Here is an 18,899-nt window from a genome sequence, read left to right on the forward strand (position 1 = left end):
GTACCTTTTCCTATTTCCCCTATTTCTCTGATAGAAACATTTGATTTATGAAAAAATATATTTGTAATCACGTGTATTGGGAAGCTGGGGAAATTGCTTGTAAGTAGTATCACTCCTGTTTTTATAAGGAATTTTAGTGTGTTTGCTTTTTGAAGTAATGTTGTTCAGAGCTAAGAATAGTATCTCATCCAGAGTTGTTAATACGACTCCAAATCTATATTTTACTCAGTATTGTCTTTTTCCTTCAAGTGTAAAAATTAAATTATGCTAAATGACATCAAAGATCTGTAAGATTTGGGTCAGTAGGTGTAAGTTGGAAACAAAGGCATGTTCTTTGTACATCTGCATGCAGCCAAGTTACCTTTGGGGTTTGTGATGGATTTCTATGAGTCACACTGCTTGTATGATGCAAGAGGTACATGACTAACCTTTAACCAGTTATCCTGATAAATTGTAGGTTTGCTACTTCCAGTGTACTTAATATCCATCTTTGTGTTATAACTAGGTGACAGTATCGGCCAAAGTAACATACCATCCCATCAGAACCGTTTCCCAGACTACCTTGAAGCCATTCCAGGGACAAATGTGGACCTTGGGACACTGGAAGGAGATGGAATGAATATAGAAGGAGAAGAACTGATGCCAAGTCTGCAAGAGGCTTTGAGCTCTGACATCCTTAATGACATGGAATCTGTCTTGGCAGCCACCAAGCTAGATAAAGAGAGTTTTCTTACTTGGTTATAGGGGCCTCAGGGAGACTGAATTCTAAATCTGTGAAGGATCTAAGGAGATTAGGACATCTGTATCTGAAGTTCAGAACAAGCCAGTGTGGTGCACTTTGGCTTGTGTTCAGAAAAAGTAAATGAACAAATACTCAACAAGTTTGTTTGGGTTTGCTCTTCCTTGTCCATCGCTGCTGTTATATATTGCTGACTTTTTTTCACAGTTGACTCTGAAGAACAGACATCTTGATCTTTTTCTATTGCTGTTGCAACTACTGTTGGAGGGGGGGTGGGGAGGGATGATGAGCCTATTTTGGATGACGAATGCCATTCCTTTTGTCCTAGTGTGCGCTTGCGTATCATTTTATCTAAGTACTCAGATTTGAGAGTTAATTTCTGCATGTCACTGCTTGTAGTTTGCTCAGCTAGTTGTCTCCTGCTGCCTGTGGCAAGTGGTAAAACATGACATACTGGGGTGACAAGCCAAAAATGATGTATCTGGTCAAAAGAAGTCAATACTGATTTGGAGATACGACGTAAAGGAGGGCTGAAGACTGTTTGGCATTAAGTGTTCCTACTAGTAGCTCTTGCATTAGCCACAAAGTGCTCTTGTTTGTATTTTATGTTATAGTAAATCATGAGTCATTTTACATAGAAACATATATGAACTTCGTTGCCACATACTCTAGCCTAACTTCCATTTTTCAAAAATACTTTGATTATTTTTGTTAGTTTGTTTAACTGTAGCTGTAGGATGGGAGGTAATTATAGGTGTTCTGGGTTTTTTTTTGTAATAGTGAAATCTAAGGGTTTTTTCTGATTTCACACAGTCTTATTTAAATCTAAATTGTCTGCTTTTTTTATACTTAAACCATGCCTATTGTAGCCTGATAAGCTAGTGAGTACATAAACAAGTATGTTTTGCCTGTAACTTTTTTTTATTTTTTAAAGGCTAGCTTTGAATGTAATCATTAGATTTCATGACCAGTGGCTTATTTTTCATGAGTATTTGCGAGACTTTGAATTAGAATCTGATGACAGCAATGTAAAACTTAGAATCCTTTGTCATGTGTACAAATTTTAAATGCATCTTAAAGTAGCAGAACCATTTTAAAATTACATCTTATCTCTCTTCTGTTTTTCAGTTTTGATCTCTGAGTTCAGATTTGAAAATCCTTAATGGGAAAAAAAAAATTATGAAAAGTTTCTCTTAAGTTAACCTGGACAAAAATTCTGAACTAGTAATATCACTGTCTGTTGCAATGAAAAGGCTAGAACACCAAAAAAAGGTCTCAATAAAATCTTTTAAGTGTAATAGTTTTAAGTGTAAAACTTTTAAGTGTAATCAAGTTCTGTTTGGTGAAAAATAAGCCCTGGACACTATATGTAGAAGAATGTAAAGATATGTGTTAGATGGTGACATGAGCAGGTAATGAAGTGTATATTAGTAGTAGAGCTTAGCATGGGGTAGAGGTGAATATGAATCATTTTTATTTTAAAAGGAAAAGATGTATCACTAAGTTGTCTGCAGGAGTTGACACAAGTTTCCAAAGAGTATTTTAAAATGAACAAAATGAGCGTGAATCAAACTTTCAATATAAGCTAAGAATTTTTGTGGGGCTTTTGGGTTTTTTTCTGATGAAAAATAGTGTCACCAGTTAACACCTCTATAATTAAGGGCCTGTCACCATTCTCAACAGTGAGCCTTTATTTTCAAGGGTGTATAACATGACTATAAAGATACTGTAAGTGTGAAACTTAGTTTTGGAAAAAAACTCTCACTTAGCAGGGGCTTCTCCTGAGGAGAGATTTTTTGGGGTTTACTGTTTTGTATTTTTTTTCAAGACACTGATTATTTTTTAAGCTAGGAACAAATCAGCAAAACAAACAAAAACCCCCATGATATTACTATTGCCATTTGGATTTCTTTTATGCTTCAGAAATAACTCTGGTTTAGGATGATGTAGAGAATGAAAACTCTTAACCAAATCCTATTTTAAAAACTGAAGCAGCAGAGGCAGAGATTTGAAATTTGCCACTATAAATGTACATTTACTACTTTACATAAATGTATTAGTGTTTGAAAAACACATAATTTTATGGCTTGTTATGGGATACAGGCAAGTTTTAAAATAATAATTTTTAAAACACAATCACAATGATATATATTCTGCTACACCAATAATTCAGCGATTAATAGGCCACTTATATCGTGCAATGACACAGTAGCTCCTAAAGCAGTGTTACTGTGTCCAAGATAGGGATTTTAGTAGCATTTTATAAATTTCATTATGAATTCCTCTCTCTCCCTCCCTTCAGGAAAAGAAAAAGACACTAAGTTTTCCTAACTTGAATGATCTGACATAAAACCACAACAGCAAGGAAATTCAGAGTTGATTTTATTTCAGCTGTCTTCCACAGTTTTATCCAGGTATCATAGCACATAGAGAATCACAGAATAAGCTGAGTTGGAAGGGACCCATCAGGATCATCAAGTCCAACTCCTGGCCCTGCACAGGACACCCCAAGCTTCACACTATGTGCCTGAGAGTGTAGTCCAAATGCTCCTTGAACTCTGTTAGGCTGGCACTGTGACCACTTCCCTGGGGAGCCTGTTCCAGTGCCCAACAACTCTCTGGGTGAAGAACTTTTTCCTGATATCCAGCCTAAACCTCCCTGGACTCAGCTTCAGGCCATTCCCTTGGGTCCTGTCACTGGTCTTGAGAATGAAGAGATTTTACCTGTCTCTCCTCTTCCTCTCATGAGGAAGTTGTAGACTGCAATGAGGTCTCCCCTTGTCTCTCCAGGCTGAACAGATAAGTGACCTCAGCCATGAGGAGTGACTTCCCCTCAAGGCCCTTCACAGCCTTCATTGTTCTACTTTGGACACTCTCCAGTAGTTCAATATCCCTCTCATATTGTGGCACCCAGAACTGCCCCCAGCACTGGAGGTGAGGCCGCCCCAGAGCAGAGCAGAGCAGGACAATCCCCTCCCTTGCCCAGCTGGCCATGCTGTGCCTGATGCCCCCAGGACAGGGTTGGTCCTCCTGGCTGCTACTGCACTGCTGGCTTATGTTCAGCTTGCCACAGACCAGGACCCCCAGGTCCCTCTCTACAGCATCTCATTCCCCGGTCCATGCGCAGAACCAGATTTGATGCACTGAGTGCAAACTCCCGACATGCTGTACCTCGCTACAACAGAAATGAGTACAGAACAAATTCTCTTTCCTTGCTTTTGTGTGTTTGTCACAGCTTTAATATTTGAATGTTTTATTCTCATTGTAGAAACACTAAATGGCTTATACTGTATTTGGGTAGCATGGCTTAGGGTAGATACTGACAAACTGGGAATCCTTGAACAGCTCTAACATTAATTATGTTTTGTGATACTTATTTTAATTAAGACATTTCCGTTCTCTCACTTATTAGGAAACATACCATAGAGATGCTGTACTGTTGGCAATCAATATTAATTCGGTTGTTGTTTTGTTTTTTTTTAATTCTGCAAATGCATTGTTTGATGAAGTGGTTAAAATTGTTTGAAATGCAAAAGTGTTTTGGGTAGTATTTTATACTGATGTATATATTGAAACAAAAATCATTGTAATAATTGTAATAGCTGTTAGTTTTAAATACACTATATGCAGACAGATGGGGCTGTACAGAGCTGTACTGTTAACACCCGGGTAGGGCTACTGCTTGGGAACAGGTTGCAGTGTCAGTGAACCATATGGATCAAATATTGTACCATTCAGTGTTGGCGCTCACCAATGCAAAAGGAGAAGAGACAATTTCAACATGATTAACATTACATGGTAAATTAGTACTTCAGTGACCTTTTCACTTACAAGCATGTTTTTTATACAAATTAGCAGGTGTGCTTGTATAAAATAATTTGTGTTCTGTATCATGGAAAAAGTACTCTCCACATTTAGAATCACAGAATCATGTTGTATGTTAGAGAATTATGTCCAAAATTATATATATATTACTTAACAATGTTATTTTTAGATATGAGCATGACTGTAAGCTAGGTACTTAAGTACATTCTGTTACATTATTTTTCTTTATGTAATACTTTTTCAGTTGTTTTATTTGGTATAAATATATACTTTGTGCTTAAACATCTTTGTTCGTTTTTAACATTCAATAGTATGTAAAGGTATGATTTCCTTCAGTAAGATAGATGCATTGAATTGTTGGAATGCCTATTGTAGTGCGTCTGTTCTTGTCCCCCTTGTCATTGCTTTTGTAGTTGTAAACTCCAGTTCTGCAAATACAGTGTGCAAGCTCACCTGAGAGACAAATGAGTTCCCCTGGCTTCAGTAAAGGCTTAACATTAAAGTGTTCATGTCTGTGTGCCTGCAGTAATGAAGAGACAGTGACTCTGGTGAGCATCATGCAGCTTGTATAAAACAATACTTTAATTGCAAATGGCACTATAGTGAGACCTGGTAACAGAATATCTGGGTATCTACTAGAAGAAAGCATCCACTTTTTGCAGATAATGCTTGCCATGTTCGGATGGCAGATACATTTTTGGCTAACTCTTAATTTTATGCATTAATTTGTGGCAGACGATCAATAAAGACACACTATTTTCATTTCCAAGTTTTGACTTATGAATTGTGAAATATGTAATAACATACCTTGAAAATGCCTCAAGATTTTAGTTTAAAATATCTTGACAGGTTTCATTAATTTTGACTTTCTTATAACAGTCTGAAAGATGGGGGTTTTTTAAATGTAGTGCAATTTGGAAACGCCAAAGTCATACGCAGTTTGCATTTTAGCAGTTCCAGAGTTATTGCTGTTCAGCGCCAAATGCCCCAGCCCTGTGGAATTCAGCAATTTTGTGTTTTCTCTTGGTTAAGGGTACCGCCCTTGATGGTTTTATCAGTTTGTCTTGTACTTCTGAGTTCATAGACAGCTTTAGTCACCTAGATCCTTTAAATTTAAGTGTAACATCACACCTTCCACCTGGGAGTAGGTGGCCAGTGCCAGGGAATGATAAGGTACAATTTTGTTTGCTGATACGACTCTCATTTATAAGGTGGTGACATATTGCAGTAGTTGAAGTATGAGTGACCTTCTGAGGCAGTCCTAAATAGACTGTATTACTGCAAAACAGGACATTTGGTCCAGGTATTACAGGCTCACTTTGCAATTCTCTTTAAAACATTTTCAACACTTAGTTAAAAATAAAAAGTATTTGTTTCAGCAAGCCAGAAATAATATGCTTCCAAGGAAGCAAGTGCCAGTTAGCAGCTAAAGAAAGCATTTTTCATATTGGATCATCAACAGAATAATTATTTGAGATCAGGCTATGATCTGTATAGCACCTCCTGTTTTGGAGGTTCATTCAGAGATAAACCAGAGCCACTGATTTTATTTACAGTATCAGCATCCAGAATTTATATGTTCCTCCTGAAGAGTAAAGGTGTGCTTCTTGACCTTTGTTGTCACAATTTCTTAATGCTAATGGGTTATCTGCACCCTCTAAACTTAGGTGTCATCAAAATAGGAAGATGTTGGTACAGGATGAGAGATCTTGGTTGACATGAAATGGTGAATCCAGGTATTAACTGAAGAACCAAGTTGTCTTTAGAACAGAGGGTAGAGCTTTGTACCAACTACCATATCCAGTACTGAATGCCTCTTAAATAAAACAGTCAATGTGTTCTTCTCTAGGCACTGGAGAATGTTTAGTGAGAAACATATAAATACTGAAACATCTGAAAAAGCTGCCTAACGGATTTTGTGGAAAACTCATGGTTTTTACTTTTCCAGACATACTCCTCTGTCTGTAATGCAGAGGTTGTAACAATGACTGCTATAGATCTAGGCTGTCACAGACTGGTTTTATTGTCTCTGTGTAGGAATGCAGTTGGTCACTCTGATGATAGAATTTTCTATATTAAATTGGCTTGGCTTAGAATATGAGAGACAAAGTAGTTTTATGGGATTTTCCTGTCTATTAGCAAGTGTGACGGGGAGAGTGGGTTGTTTGGTTTAAGTGTGTTTTTCAAGGGGTGGGGTCAGGAGCAGCCCAAGAGGCTTCTTTTTCACTGTCCTGCAACAACAAACTGGAGTTCCATATAAATGCTACATTCAATCTCACCTGAAATGCTCTTTCTCCTCTCATATACGTCGATTCTGAGCTGCTCTAGTGTGTTTTAAATTATTTATTGTATTTACGATCTGTAAGTTTTGCTTTCCTAACACCTGACGAATGGTCTGTAATACTTAAGTGCTGTTTGTCCCCAGAGGAGAGCAGAGTTCCTCCATTCTGAAATGCAGCTGCCATCGTGTTTGAAGTCTGTAATATAACATAGAATTACAGTCTGACTCCAAACGTCATGCTGCCCAAGTTCCGGTACAGGATGGTTATGGGCAAGCATGATTTTTTTGAACCATGGTGGATTCCTGTTCTTGTTTGAGACTGGAAAAGTTTGGCTGTGTCATTGCTTTGATATCTGCAGCCAGTGTCCTAGCAGGAGCAGGGACAGCAGTCCTCCTGTTGGAGTGCTCCTACCCAGCATTTGACCTGATGTTAGCCATGATGGGTTTTTTTAAGCTGACAGAGTAATTCAGTCTTCTCTAATACAATTTTCTCAGCACTCTTGACTGACAAAGGGCCATTTTCAGGCTTTGCCCAGCAATATAACACTTTCTTATCCATCACCTGCTGTTGAAGTGTGAAGCAGAGGCCTCTGAGAGGTTCAGCTGCAATCCTGGACTGTCAAAGTCTACCGTCAAAATGAAGTAACTGGTTATATTTGCATATGACAAAATCCCAAACCCACAGTGCTAAGAAATGGTGGGACTCGGGTGGTGATACCTCGCAGCAAATGGCAGTAACTGTGAGGTACCTTCTGGTTTGGCCAGTGGGGTTCAGCCTGAAAGTGGTTATCAACGGCTGTGTAGTCCAAGAAGTTGCTGGCGAAACCAAAGCCTGTGGGGCAGCCTGGCTTTTGCCATACAGGTGGGATTCAAGCTGTGGTTGAGAAAAGTGTCAGTGCTACAGAAGGTGACAACTGCTGGGCTGATTAAAGCCCCCCTATCAATGCAGCCTGTACCTGCCACCCCCGTCATCCCTGCCCGCAGGTGATTCAAACAACTGCTCTAAAGCACTGGGGTTTAGATTTGTATTTGCCAGTGTGTAAAACTGTGACTTCCTTTATTTTTCAAATGTTTGTATTTCACTTAAAACATGACTCTCCTTTTAAAGGTCTTTGTTCCTGTGAACAGCCTTTCAGGTAATCAGCCTTTCAGCCTTTGTGGATAATCCTTCTGTGGATATAGATTTTTCAAATTAATATGAGTGTTATAAGCACCAATAAATTACTGAGAAATAGAAATTTCTCTTTGTAGCTTAGTGGCAAGAATGCTAGAAAATCTGTCACCCAAACAGTAGTATCTGCATCCAAGTTCCTTTCATCCATATACTAGCCATGGTTTGGAAAACAAGCTGGTTTTACATGAAGATCCATGACTGCCTAAGGCTCAGGTTCCTTACAACTGTCATCTCTGCTGGTGAAGTTTGCTATTGCAATATGTGGATTTACTTTATCATCACCTTGAAGAGAAAGTAATGGAGCCTGGTGAAGTTCATGAAAATAGGAAGGAAGCAGACATGTACTGCTGCAGCATGAGGACCATGTTACTGAGCTCCTTTTGGAAATGTCTCACTTTGAAAACATTTGGTGGTCTTGGCACTTCACATTTGCTTGCATTTTATTTTCAATGTCACTAACATCTAACAGTTGACCACATTATTGAAGTGATTGCACTGTCGACATCTGAAATAGGATAAAGATTTTTTTTTAATGTAATCAGATACAATCTACCTGGGTACACATTGCCCTGGATAAAGACAGTTCCCACCTTGTAATGGCACATCTGACTTCCTGCTGAGCCTTTGAGTGAGGCATCTTTACCATTTCCCAGGAAAGCTGTGTGCATGGTTTTACTTGTGTCCTGGGAGCACTGAAATGTTAATGTTTGCAAAATGCTTTGAGGGTTAAGCATTAAGTGCTTCCTATTAATTCATTCTCAAGCTGTGCTATTCTGGGGCTTCTACTCAGTGACATCACCACATAGGAATATAATCTTTGCAATAAGGTATGCATCTCATTCTACAAGTTTAAACTCACAAATGCATCGTAGGAAGGTCATATATTCATGCATACCAAATGATGCTTTTCACTGGCATGTGAACACTCAGTAGGAAGGGTGAACTGACTCCTTAGCCCTCCTGTGCTGCTCACCAGTTAGCTTCAATTCCCTTCTGTTTGGTAGAAAAGAGGGCACGGTTACCACTGACACATCAACGTGCACCAGTTCTTCCTTCCCTGAAAACTTCTGTGCCTAAGTTTTTAATAACTAAGTTTTTTGTTATTTTTTAGATTGAGCTTTCTTGTTGGGCTGCTTCTGGGAAGCCAGAGTGACCCTTTAGGTGTGGAAGTACATTGAATGATCATGAATGTGGGGGGGAAGTCTTGCATCAGGCATGGAGTATTGTTACATGCATTTGTGTGTGTGTCTATATATAGATATTCTATATATAAGCACTAATTTCCTGCCTAAAGACAACTCAGTTTCCCATAAGCATTATATTTGTTCTAGGCTTCACAAGGAAAAAAAAAAAAAAAAAAAAAACCAAAAAAAGTATCATCCCAGTTACAAAGTCTGCATGGTTATTGCTTATTTTTAAATATTTAGGGTTTTAGATGTGACATAGAATCATTTCATTCAGAAAACCAGAATGAATAATGAGAGAGTATGAACACACATGTTATTCCATTGTACTGCTTCTCAAGAAACCAGTCTTGAGTAGTCAGCTTTTGGGGACTTGAAGGCACATTCACACAACCCAAAACCAAAGAGCTGGGGTAAGAGAAGTAGGGTTGCCAGTCTCTGCTCCCTGTGAGGGAGTATGTTTTGCTTTTAAGCTGGGACAGAAGGAAGGTTGGCTGCAGGTCAGATTTGTCTGCACTGATGTTTACCTTCACGTTTAATGCATAATCCATGTATGCACCTTAGTGTGTGTGTATTCTGTCACTGCACAGTCACAAAGAGAGGGGTGTGTGTGGGTATTGAGGCACGAACTGGTACATTATAGAGCAAAGAGTTTACTCGTAACAAGGATTAACCCCTAATGGGTGCCTAATACAATGGAGTGCCATGTTCCACTGATACACAGCACATAACTGTGCTACTTCCTTGAGCTATCCTCTTGAAACAGAGATTAAGATTTATTTTTTTATTACTTCCCTATCCCCAAGATCCCATGAAGTTGCTGGGGATTGTTTTGGTTTTAAAGATTTAAGATGCCTCCATGGGTGGGCCTAGACTGCTTTAAAATGTATTAACATGGATTTACTCTGCACTTGAGTGTAGCTACTTCTGTGCTCTGACTTTGTTGCTAGGTATGTCTTTGTTAGAGCAGCAGCACTGGAATAAAAACTGCCTAGTAGATGTCCAGGCGTTTGAAGCAGACTCAGGATACTTTTGAAGCCAGAAGTCTGGGAAGCAGGGGATTAGGAAAGGCAGGTCTTGCTTGATCAACCTGATCTCCTTTTATGACCAGGTGACCTGACCTGCCTGTGGATGAGGGAAAGGCTGTGGATGTTGTGTGCCTGGACTTCAGTAAAGCCTTTGAACCATTTCCCACAGCATTCTCCTGGAGAAGCTGGCTGCTCATGGCTTGCACAGGTGCACTGCTTGCTGGGTGCTGAAGAACTGGCTGGATGGCCAAGCCCAGAGAGGGCTGGTGACTGGAGTTACATCCAGCTGGGGGCCAGACACAAGTGGGATTCCCCAGGGCTCAGTAATGAGGCCAGACCCGTTTAATGTCTTCATCAATGATCTGGATAAGGGCATGAAGTGCCCCCTCAGCGCCCAGGGAAGCAGTGGAGGCACTATCCATGGAGGTGTATCAGAAATGGCTGGACATGCCACTCAGTGCCATGGTCTAGTTGACAAGGAGGTGCTCAGTCAAAGGTTGGACTTGGAGGTCTTTTCCAGCCTCAATGATTTTATGACTATGTGACCTTAGATCTTGAATCAGCCCTTTGGACTCCATGCTGTGCTTGTACTGGACCTAGCCTGCTACTGAAACAAACAGGAGATTTTTATATCCCATAATAGTCAAACAGTACTCTGACTGCATCAAGAACTACTCCAGTGGCCTTTTCTTCTGTTTTGCTTTTTTTTTCCTCATTATGTCATCTGTAAAAATCGATGGTATACTTTCTATGTTATACAGATACTCCAATCTCAGATGAGATGTTTACACTTTGTGCATTTGTATGAACTAATACTTTGCACATATTTGTGAACTGTATTTAGAAATACACAAAATTCAGAAGAGCCTCAAGTATGCCATAAGACAAGATCAGACAATGAAGTTTTTGTAGAAAAAATGGAGACAAACCAATTGAGACAGATATGCACATATGTACTAAATAGTCAGCTACAGGAATCTTAAATTAGGACCTACTAGCTCAATAGTTAAAATTGCTTTTGGGACTCAGGAGATCAACACAAAATTGACTTACCTGTTATTTAATTGACAAATAAATGTATATGCCTTCATGGGATGCCCAAATGCAAACAGAACAGGCAGAAGGGAATCCTGTGCTGGTTCGTATCAGTGAGCAGCTGGAGTGCTGGTCAGACTTTTGGGTACGGCATTGGGTGTAAGACAAGCACTGAACATGGTCCAGAGGCAAGCAGTGATGATGAGGAAAATGTGAGAGAGGAAGATTAAAGTAGCTGGGCTGTTTTTCTACAGAAAAGCTGACTAAATGGGGAAAGATGAACTTCGAGTAAAAGGCAAGTGCTACTATGAATCTATTATCCATGGAGTAAAGGGTGAGAAGTTACATTGGAGTAAAGTAAACTTTAGGTTAGGAAAACTTCCTTTTACTCTTCTGGCTGTTTGGTTGTGGTGCCTGAGGATGCTGTAGTAGCTCTTTTGTGACAGCATTCAAAGAACAAGTTTGATAAGTATCTCTCAGAAATGGGATGGAGCTGATCCAGCCTCAAGGTGGCTGAAAGATCAAGCTGACCTCTGAGGTCCACTCCTGAGCATCAAGTCAAAGAACTGGGGCAACTGCTGGAGCTCAAGGACTAGGTTAGAAAATGCAGGTTTCTAGAGTTTCAGATCACTGGACCCTTTCCTTATATCAGCTAGTAACCCCTGGCGCTCCTGCAATCATACTGAGAGAATAAAAATGCAAAAAATTAAATTAAAAAAAACCCTTATTTGCTAAATAATTTGCTAAAGCTTTCCATTTGTCCAGCTTTGATTATTTCTCTGTTGAAGATGTCATTTGGTACCTCCTCTTTTCTTCTATTGAAAATATTTGCATGCTTTAAATAAGGTCAACTGCTCTAATAAACCGGACAAAATGTTTCCACTGTGCTAAGGGGTGCTTTATTGCTATCTGTCTTCTAACTAAATGTACTGCATGTGTGCAATTTGTCTGTGAATTAAACCAGCAAGACGAGTTCGAGTGTGGCCAAGATACAATAGATTGAGCACAGCTCCCACTTAGTAGGAGAAAAACCTCCTGCAGAGAAGTAAAATCATCCTGAAAATCATCCAGCCTTTGTGGAAAAGATGTATTTTTGGCTGAAACTCTAGGGGAGAAGTACTGATGAGCTTGAAGCTAAGCCCAGATACCAGTCTTGGCAAAAACAAAAGCATCAAACTGGGTAAGAGGGGAAAAAATCCAGCCAAAGAAGTGTGTGGTCTTTTCTAATGGAACAGTCTTTTTTGCACGTTCTCTGGTGTAGAGCAGTGTGGTAAAAATGATGGCCTGCAGACTTACACATCATTTGTTTACTGGTATGTATTTCCCTTAAGGGAGTGGCATATTTCCCACCTCCTTCACCTCAAAACTTTCTCTCTACAGCATTTTTTTTCTTTTTTTTTCCCCACTGAGGAAGGTCTTCCTTGTAGCTTTCTGCTGTTTGCACTACTACCCTTGAATAAATAAGCTTCAGAAGACTTGAAAGAGAACTTGTGGAATATAAACATGTTTGGGAGCAATTTCAGTAAGTTAAGATGAAATGCTGTGCTTGGCTCAGGGTCATTAAATAATTCACTGTACTTACTGCCAAGCAAGCACTGTTTCATACACTGTTTTCCTGGCTAAATTCCAGCCTGGCTATTTCATGTGCCCACCTAAATTCCTCCTGCGTGCTTGAATAGAGATGATCATCTTCACTTGCCTCTTTACCACGCTTGTGCCCCATCTGGCCCGTGCAGCCTGCCCTGCCTTCCACAGGTGCCTGCTCATGGGTGGGTAGGTGATAACTCCTATTATGTAAAATACTGCAGGCTCTCTCAGGATAAAAGGTGCTAAATGTATGCAAGTCATTTATTATTTTGCTCAGAGCCTGAGTTGAAGACATGCACAACCTGTTCTGACTTTTCCAGAACAGGTTTTAATGTGCATTAAACGCATTTGCCAGCACTGCTGCGCTGCCTTTTGTTTCTAAATTTACCCTGTTGCACAGCTGATTAGGGAGACAGGAAGCAATGTATCTTGAAGCTTTCAGGAGACAGCCCCTCCCTGGAGATGTACTTCAGTGACCTAAATGTACAGCGAACAACATGTGAGAGGTGGGGTTTCAGGCCTGGGCATGCCTACGTAGGTGATACCATCAAAGAGTCTGTCACTTCCTTCAGAAGTTCACTAACACTTTTTTCCCCCCCTCAAATGATTTATTTCAAAATTCAGGCAAGATAATGTTGTGTTTCTTGCTGCCCCGCACAGGTGGGATGGGGCTGCTGAGAGTTCGGGATCAGCAGCGTCAGCACTGGAATAGGTAAAGCAGCATTCTGGTGAGCTTGAAGTATTGCTGGGAGTGGTTTTTGTTCATCTCCCTTATCATTTTGGCAAATGCCTTAAGGAGTATTCTCTCTCCCTTTTCTATTTTTGGAAAGAGGGTTGGGAACACTTTGTTCTCTTCAAGTGGTGTTTGAGTCCAGTTAGCAGAGACCTCCTTAGCACTGTACACGTCCAGCTTGCACAAAAGACACCACACCATCTTTCTGAGGTTATTAACTGCAGCTGATGCCAGCAATCAGGATGCCTGATCTACAAAATGCAGTAATTCTCTTGATTCCCTGATATGGAAAATTAGATATTAATAATCTAGCCATTTTATACAAGCAAGTTCTTCTAGTTTGCTTTGTGAGGAAGAGCAGAGGAAAACCAGTCATTTGATACTTCTGACTAGTGAAGTAGTCACTGTGAGTGGATGGGCTGGGGTATTACACAGGATCACAAACCAAACCCTGAACTGTAACAGAGCACAGACTTCTGGCAAACCCCCTCCCCTCACGTGTCTGTATTAATGAGTGAAACAGGTATAGGTAATTTACCACTGTGAAAGTAACTTGTTTTATCAAGCCATTTCAAAGTTTCTTTCATGTTGCAAGCTAACAAGTCATTCTTGAAAGGCATCTACAAAAATATATAGGGTTGAGAATTCCTCAAATATTTTCTGAAAGTGCAAGAGCCTTCTCTGGGAGCCTAGCTCATCCACAGTGTCATCTGGTTGCACTTAGCAATGCTTACACCTGCCATGAAACCCTGGGATGCCAGAAAACTGCCCTGGCCAGCCTTTCATCTCTCATTTGTACCAGAGGGTTCATGGGATCTGCGGTATTTTAGAAGCTGCACAAACTTTTCTATGAAAAGCAAGATCAAAATGCTAGCAAGTCAAATCACATGTGTAGAAGCAAGTTACCACAGGTAGTTAGGACCCTGGAAAATTCTCCCTGGGATGTTTTTGTACTGCTTTCACTGCTTGATACAGACCTGTTAATGCCATTCTGTCTGGCCCAGAGAGGGGAACAGGAAACTATAGTCAGTCTCAGGACTGACAAAAGTGGTTGCAAGGGTGCCAGTAATGATGCAGTCATAGCCAGTGCAATTGACTTAAATGAGAGCACATTTGCCCTTCATCTGTTATTTCCCATGAAGTTTACTAATCCTCTAATGCTATCTTAAAGTGTTTTTGATGAAAGGTGAATTGCTTGATTCATCCATTCCGTAGGTATGTGGAGTCTCTGCATCATTTACCAAAAAAATCATGATGTCACCTTTGCTGTGTTTTTTTAGTGGAGGGTGTGATAGCCAGGTGCCAGAAATGTATCCCATTCCCAGGGTGTAGTTCAATTATCAAAGCATGACCACAGTTAAAACTTAAGAAATACTGAATTAAGTGAATCATTTCAGAATGTGGACAGACAAAAGCAAACAGAGCCAGTAATCCAGCATCCTTTTGGACAGCTGTGTTATGCCATAAATTGCAAGTTAATAATGGGATTGTTGGTTTAGGTCCTATCTTATTTTTCTGTCTGGGAAAAAAAAAATGAAACACAGCTGACAGGGCAGTGATGCAGCTGACAGGACAGGAGATGCAACCCCTAAAAGAGGTTTCTCCATTTAGCTGTATTTTTTCCCCCCTGATTTATAGTAGTAATTTTTAAAAATCTACTACCTTCAAATTGCTCCTTCTTTTTGGCTTTAAATAAAGCAAGGGAATAACTACAGTTGATACCAGCAGAGCCCACTCTCAGCAGACCTTGAGCTGTCCTTGGGCTGTCCCCCTGCCAGTACAGGCCATGGGTTTTCATGTGTCTGAGTGAATCACCCTGATCCTAAACACACAAATCATGCCTGTCTGCTGCAACTTTAAATAAGCTTGGAGCTCTGCACAGCATAATTAAGAGCCATGACAGGGAACTCTAAACGTTGCTTCCAGCCTACAGTAAATCACAGATCTGTGTGCAGGACCTTCAACAACAACTGAATCCCGTTTTCCTTGGTGAATACTTCCATGATTTTAACCTTCCCTTTACAGGGTAAATTTCACCTTTGCTTTAAAAGATCTGGGAGGAATTGAAAAGTGATCCAAATGCTACAATGGCCAATCTGGTTTGAACCATCTGTGTTCCTGACAGGGTGTGTCAGATATTCCAACAGCCCCTTCTGTGCGCTGTGCTTCTCTCAGCACAGATCCCCCCAAACCACAGGGGGGATGAGCTATACATAAAAGTCTGGGATCTCCAGTGGTTTGGTGACTCAGGCACCAGCATCCTTGCTGAGCAAGTCCTCCAAAGTCCACCCATCCATGAAAAATCCTGTGATGGTGGGATTAACCCATTAAATTCACTAACAACAGGGATCCCCTCAAAAAGCTGGGCTTCTATGGCAGTGGTATCTGTGGCATTCTATGGCATTCTGTGCCATCTGTGGCATCTCTGCAAGGGAATTGTTTAAGCTATCCACATAGCTTTAGGAAGTGTGTGCTGAGAGATTTGGCTTATCCAGCTTGGAGAAGCCACCAAGTACCTCCAGCAGGTGAGATTGTCCTTGTGAAACTCATGCTGTTGAAACTGCCTGAGGGCTGTTGGTCTCCAGCTGAAGCTGACTTTCTGTACTTTGTGGCATTTATGTGACTGGTTTGTGGTTTTCTGAGAGAGAGAGCTCATAAACATCAAACTTGGGGTGAATTTTGCTGTGTTACCAGCCAGGAGAATCTCAGTTTTTTATTGACAGACACATAAACCTAGGACTTCATCTCTTCTTCTCCTTCATAACAAATGAGCAGTCTACAAATTGTAGATGTTTTAAATTTGCTTTTTGGCCCTTCCCAATTTTTCTTCTGGTATAATTCTGCTATTTTTTCCAACCCAAAGGAATTTGAAACTGATACAGCCAGTCCTATCTGAAGCAGTAGTCTTTCCCCCTCCTTCTCCCAAACAGAATGGCAACTCAACCCCCTTTATGAAAAATTGAGATAAATAAAAAATATCTCCCAGGAAAGAAGAAAATACTTGACAACTTATTTTTAAAGAGATGGAGTTTGCAGCATCTGCTTACATAAAAGAAGAAAAAGAGAAAGGATATGTATCCTACATAGTGTTACCCAATTCCGAAATACCAAGGCTTCATGGATAAGTGTTGGTAGGAACCACACTCATTTTAAAAAGGTAAGATATATAATATGGACCCAGAATATACAACCTGCATATCAGCTTGTTGATGTTTTGAAAATCAGAAGAGATTCTCATCATAGATTACATTAATTATACAACTGAATGATGTTTTTACCAAGTGTGAAATAAATGGCAGTATATGTATCTTGGTTTTCTTTAAAAATGTCATTCAAGCAAAATTCTCTTATGCAGAGCAGTGCTTAATTTCTGAAATGGTTATGTCTAAACTGAAGAATTTCCTTTTTCCTCAATCCTTTGCCTCCTAAAAAATGCTCTAGACATAACAGTCAATTGGGAATGTCCATTTCTAAATGCTAAATTGCTTCTTGAATGCCTGCTGCTCAATATTTGTAAAGGCCAGAATCTCAAACAGAAGAAAATATATAGATGAAACCTCAAAATAGTCCTAGCTCAGTAAAAATCTGAATAGTGTTTATGATCCTGAAATAACATTTTAGAGTCAGAGCAAAGTGGGGTTATTTTAGCTTAACATTTCCTGGATCTTAAATATATTTGATTTCTGTTAAATTTAACTTCCTTATTTTTAGATTGTGTTTGGTTTGGAACGATTCAAGCATCCTAAGCTATTTTTATGTTGTTCACAGTGCATACTTACAAATTTAATGTGGTTACTTTAGCTTTTTTTGTTAATTGTTAAACTTTCATGCCACCAATGTTGAAACAGCAAAAGGATGTGTCATTTGTAGTGATACAAAGAAAAGCATCAGCCTTCTAGGTCAATTGATTTTTTGATGATAGATGAACTGAATCCTTGGCAATTGTATTCTGCTTTGCAGTAGTAAATAAAGAAGAAATCTCTCTGGCAGGTTTAACTGGATCTCCAGCTACTTCATCCCCAGAAGCGGGCTCAGCTTCCTCCTTCATTTCCCCTTTCACTTGTATGTGAAGAAGAAGAAGGGAATGAGCTGGAGAGCATTAGGAGATTTGCTTCTCTGCCAACTCAGGCAAACCACTGCCTGCCCCTTTACAAAGGGAGAAGAAGCCTTTGCAAGTCCCTTGGAAAGTGGGTGATGTGCATTAAGGACACTATTCCTCCATGGCAGTGGGTTGCTGCTGAGGTGCCATTAAGAGTTTTCCCTACTTAGTGTTGCTGCCAAGGCACTTGGATGGGAACCTGCAGAGCCTCTAGTTTCAGGTGATGCTTTTTCACAGGGACCTAGTGACAAGAGGAAATGGCCTCGGGGGGATTAGATTGGATATTAGGGAAAAATTCTCCGCTGAAAAGGTGGTCAGGCATTGGAACAGGCTGCCCCGGGAAGTGGCAGAATCGCCATCAGTAAAAGTGTTCAAAAGGAGCATGCAGCTCTTTCTGGGCACCAAGTCACCCTACTAAAGAGAAGAGAGAGGAAAACCTCAAGAGATTACAAGGTTCTCTGTCAGCCTGTGACTGACAACTCACAGTCTGGAGGCTCAACAACTTTATCTTGTGCAGAAACTTTCCGGAGACTGAAAAGTTTCAATAGTTTTTGATATCTTTGTAAAATAACATTGCCCCAGTCATCACAGGAGATTTAACAGCTCCATTTTAAACTAAACAAAGAAGATTTTGCAGTACGAAAAATCATATTGACTGAAACTCTAGCATTCTGACAGCACTTGGGAGCTGAATGAAATTAAAAAATAAATACATTCAGCACTGCGTAGGCAATGAAAACCTTACCTCAGGATTATTTGGTTTACAACTTGTCCCACACAAACTGCCAAGTTAGCAGTCAAAGGAATGACAGATTGAAGGCTGCCAGGCAATTCTATCTTGCCTTCAAACATTCATTATTTATGCTTATTCATTGTAATATAGTCTTCAGGTGAATATGGCTACAAATTAACTTCCCTACACACATAATGAAAATATTCAATGAATGAGCAACCAGCCTATGCTATGCAAAAGAAGCTTGGAGCTGAGCCTAATTTTTGAAAGACAATGTTACTTCAGATTTTCTTGTTTCAATGCACACACACACACACACACACAAAAACCCCAACAGATTTCGTATTGTAAAACTTTGAAAACAACTGTTTGAGATCAACTGAAAAAAAATCTTAGATACATTTATCTACATATTTGTGCACTGTGCTTTCATTTCTGAATTTTCATGTCTAAATTCTATCTTTTTCTCCTAGAAACACCT

At 39.9% G+C, this 18,899-nt stretch overlaps 1 protein-coding gene across 8 annotated transcripts in view; it reads left to right on the top strand.

Annotated features, from left to right (window-relative positions):
• YAP1 (Yes1 associated transcriptional regulator) overlaps positions 1–2,868 on the top strand; it is an 86,612-nt gene extending 83,744 nt beyond the window's left edge. For 5 of the 8 annotated variants that reach the window (XM_038128576.1, XM_038128584.1, XM_038128549.1 and 2 more), the window contains one exon: positions 506–2,868. In XM_038128576.1, coding sequence (XP_037984504.1) covers positions 506–744 — 239 coding nt within the window. In that variant the 3' untranslated portion in view covers positions 745–2,868. The remainder of the gene's footprint in view (positions 1–505) is intronic. The other 3 variants (XM_038128565.1, XM_038128573.1, XM_038128540.1) reach the window with 1 other exon arrangement.
• The last annotated feature ends 16,031 nt before the right edge of the window (positions 2,869–18,899 follow it).

Source organism: Motacilla alba, chromosome 1, assembly GCF_015832195.1.
Source record: "Motacilla alba alba isolate MOTALB_02 chromosome 1, Motacilla_alba_V1.0_pri, whole genome shotgun sequence".
In the NCBI taxonomy this organism is placed as follows: Eukaryota; Metazoa; Chordata; class Aves; order Passeriformes; family Motacillidae; genus Motacilla; species Motacilla alba.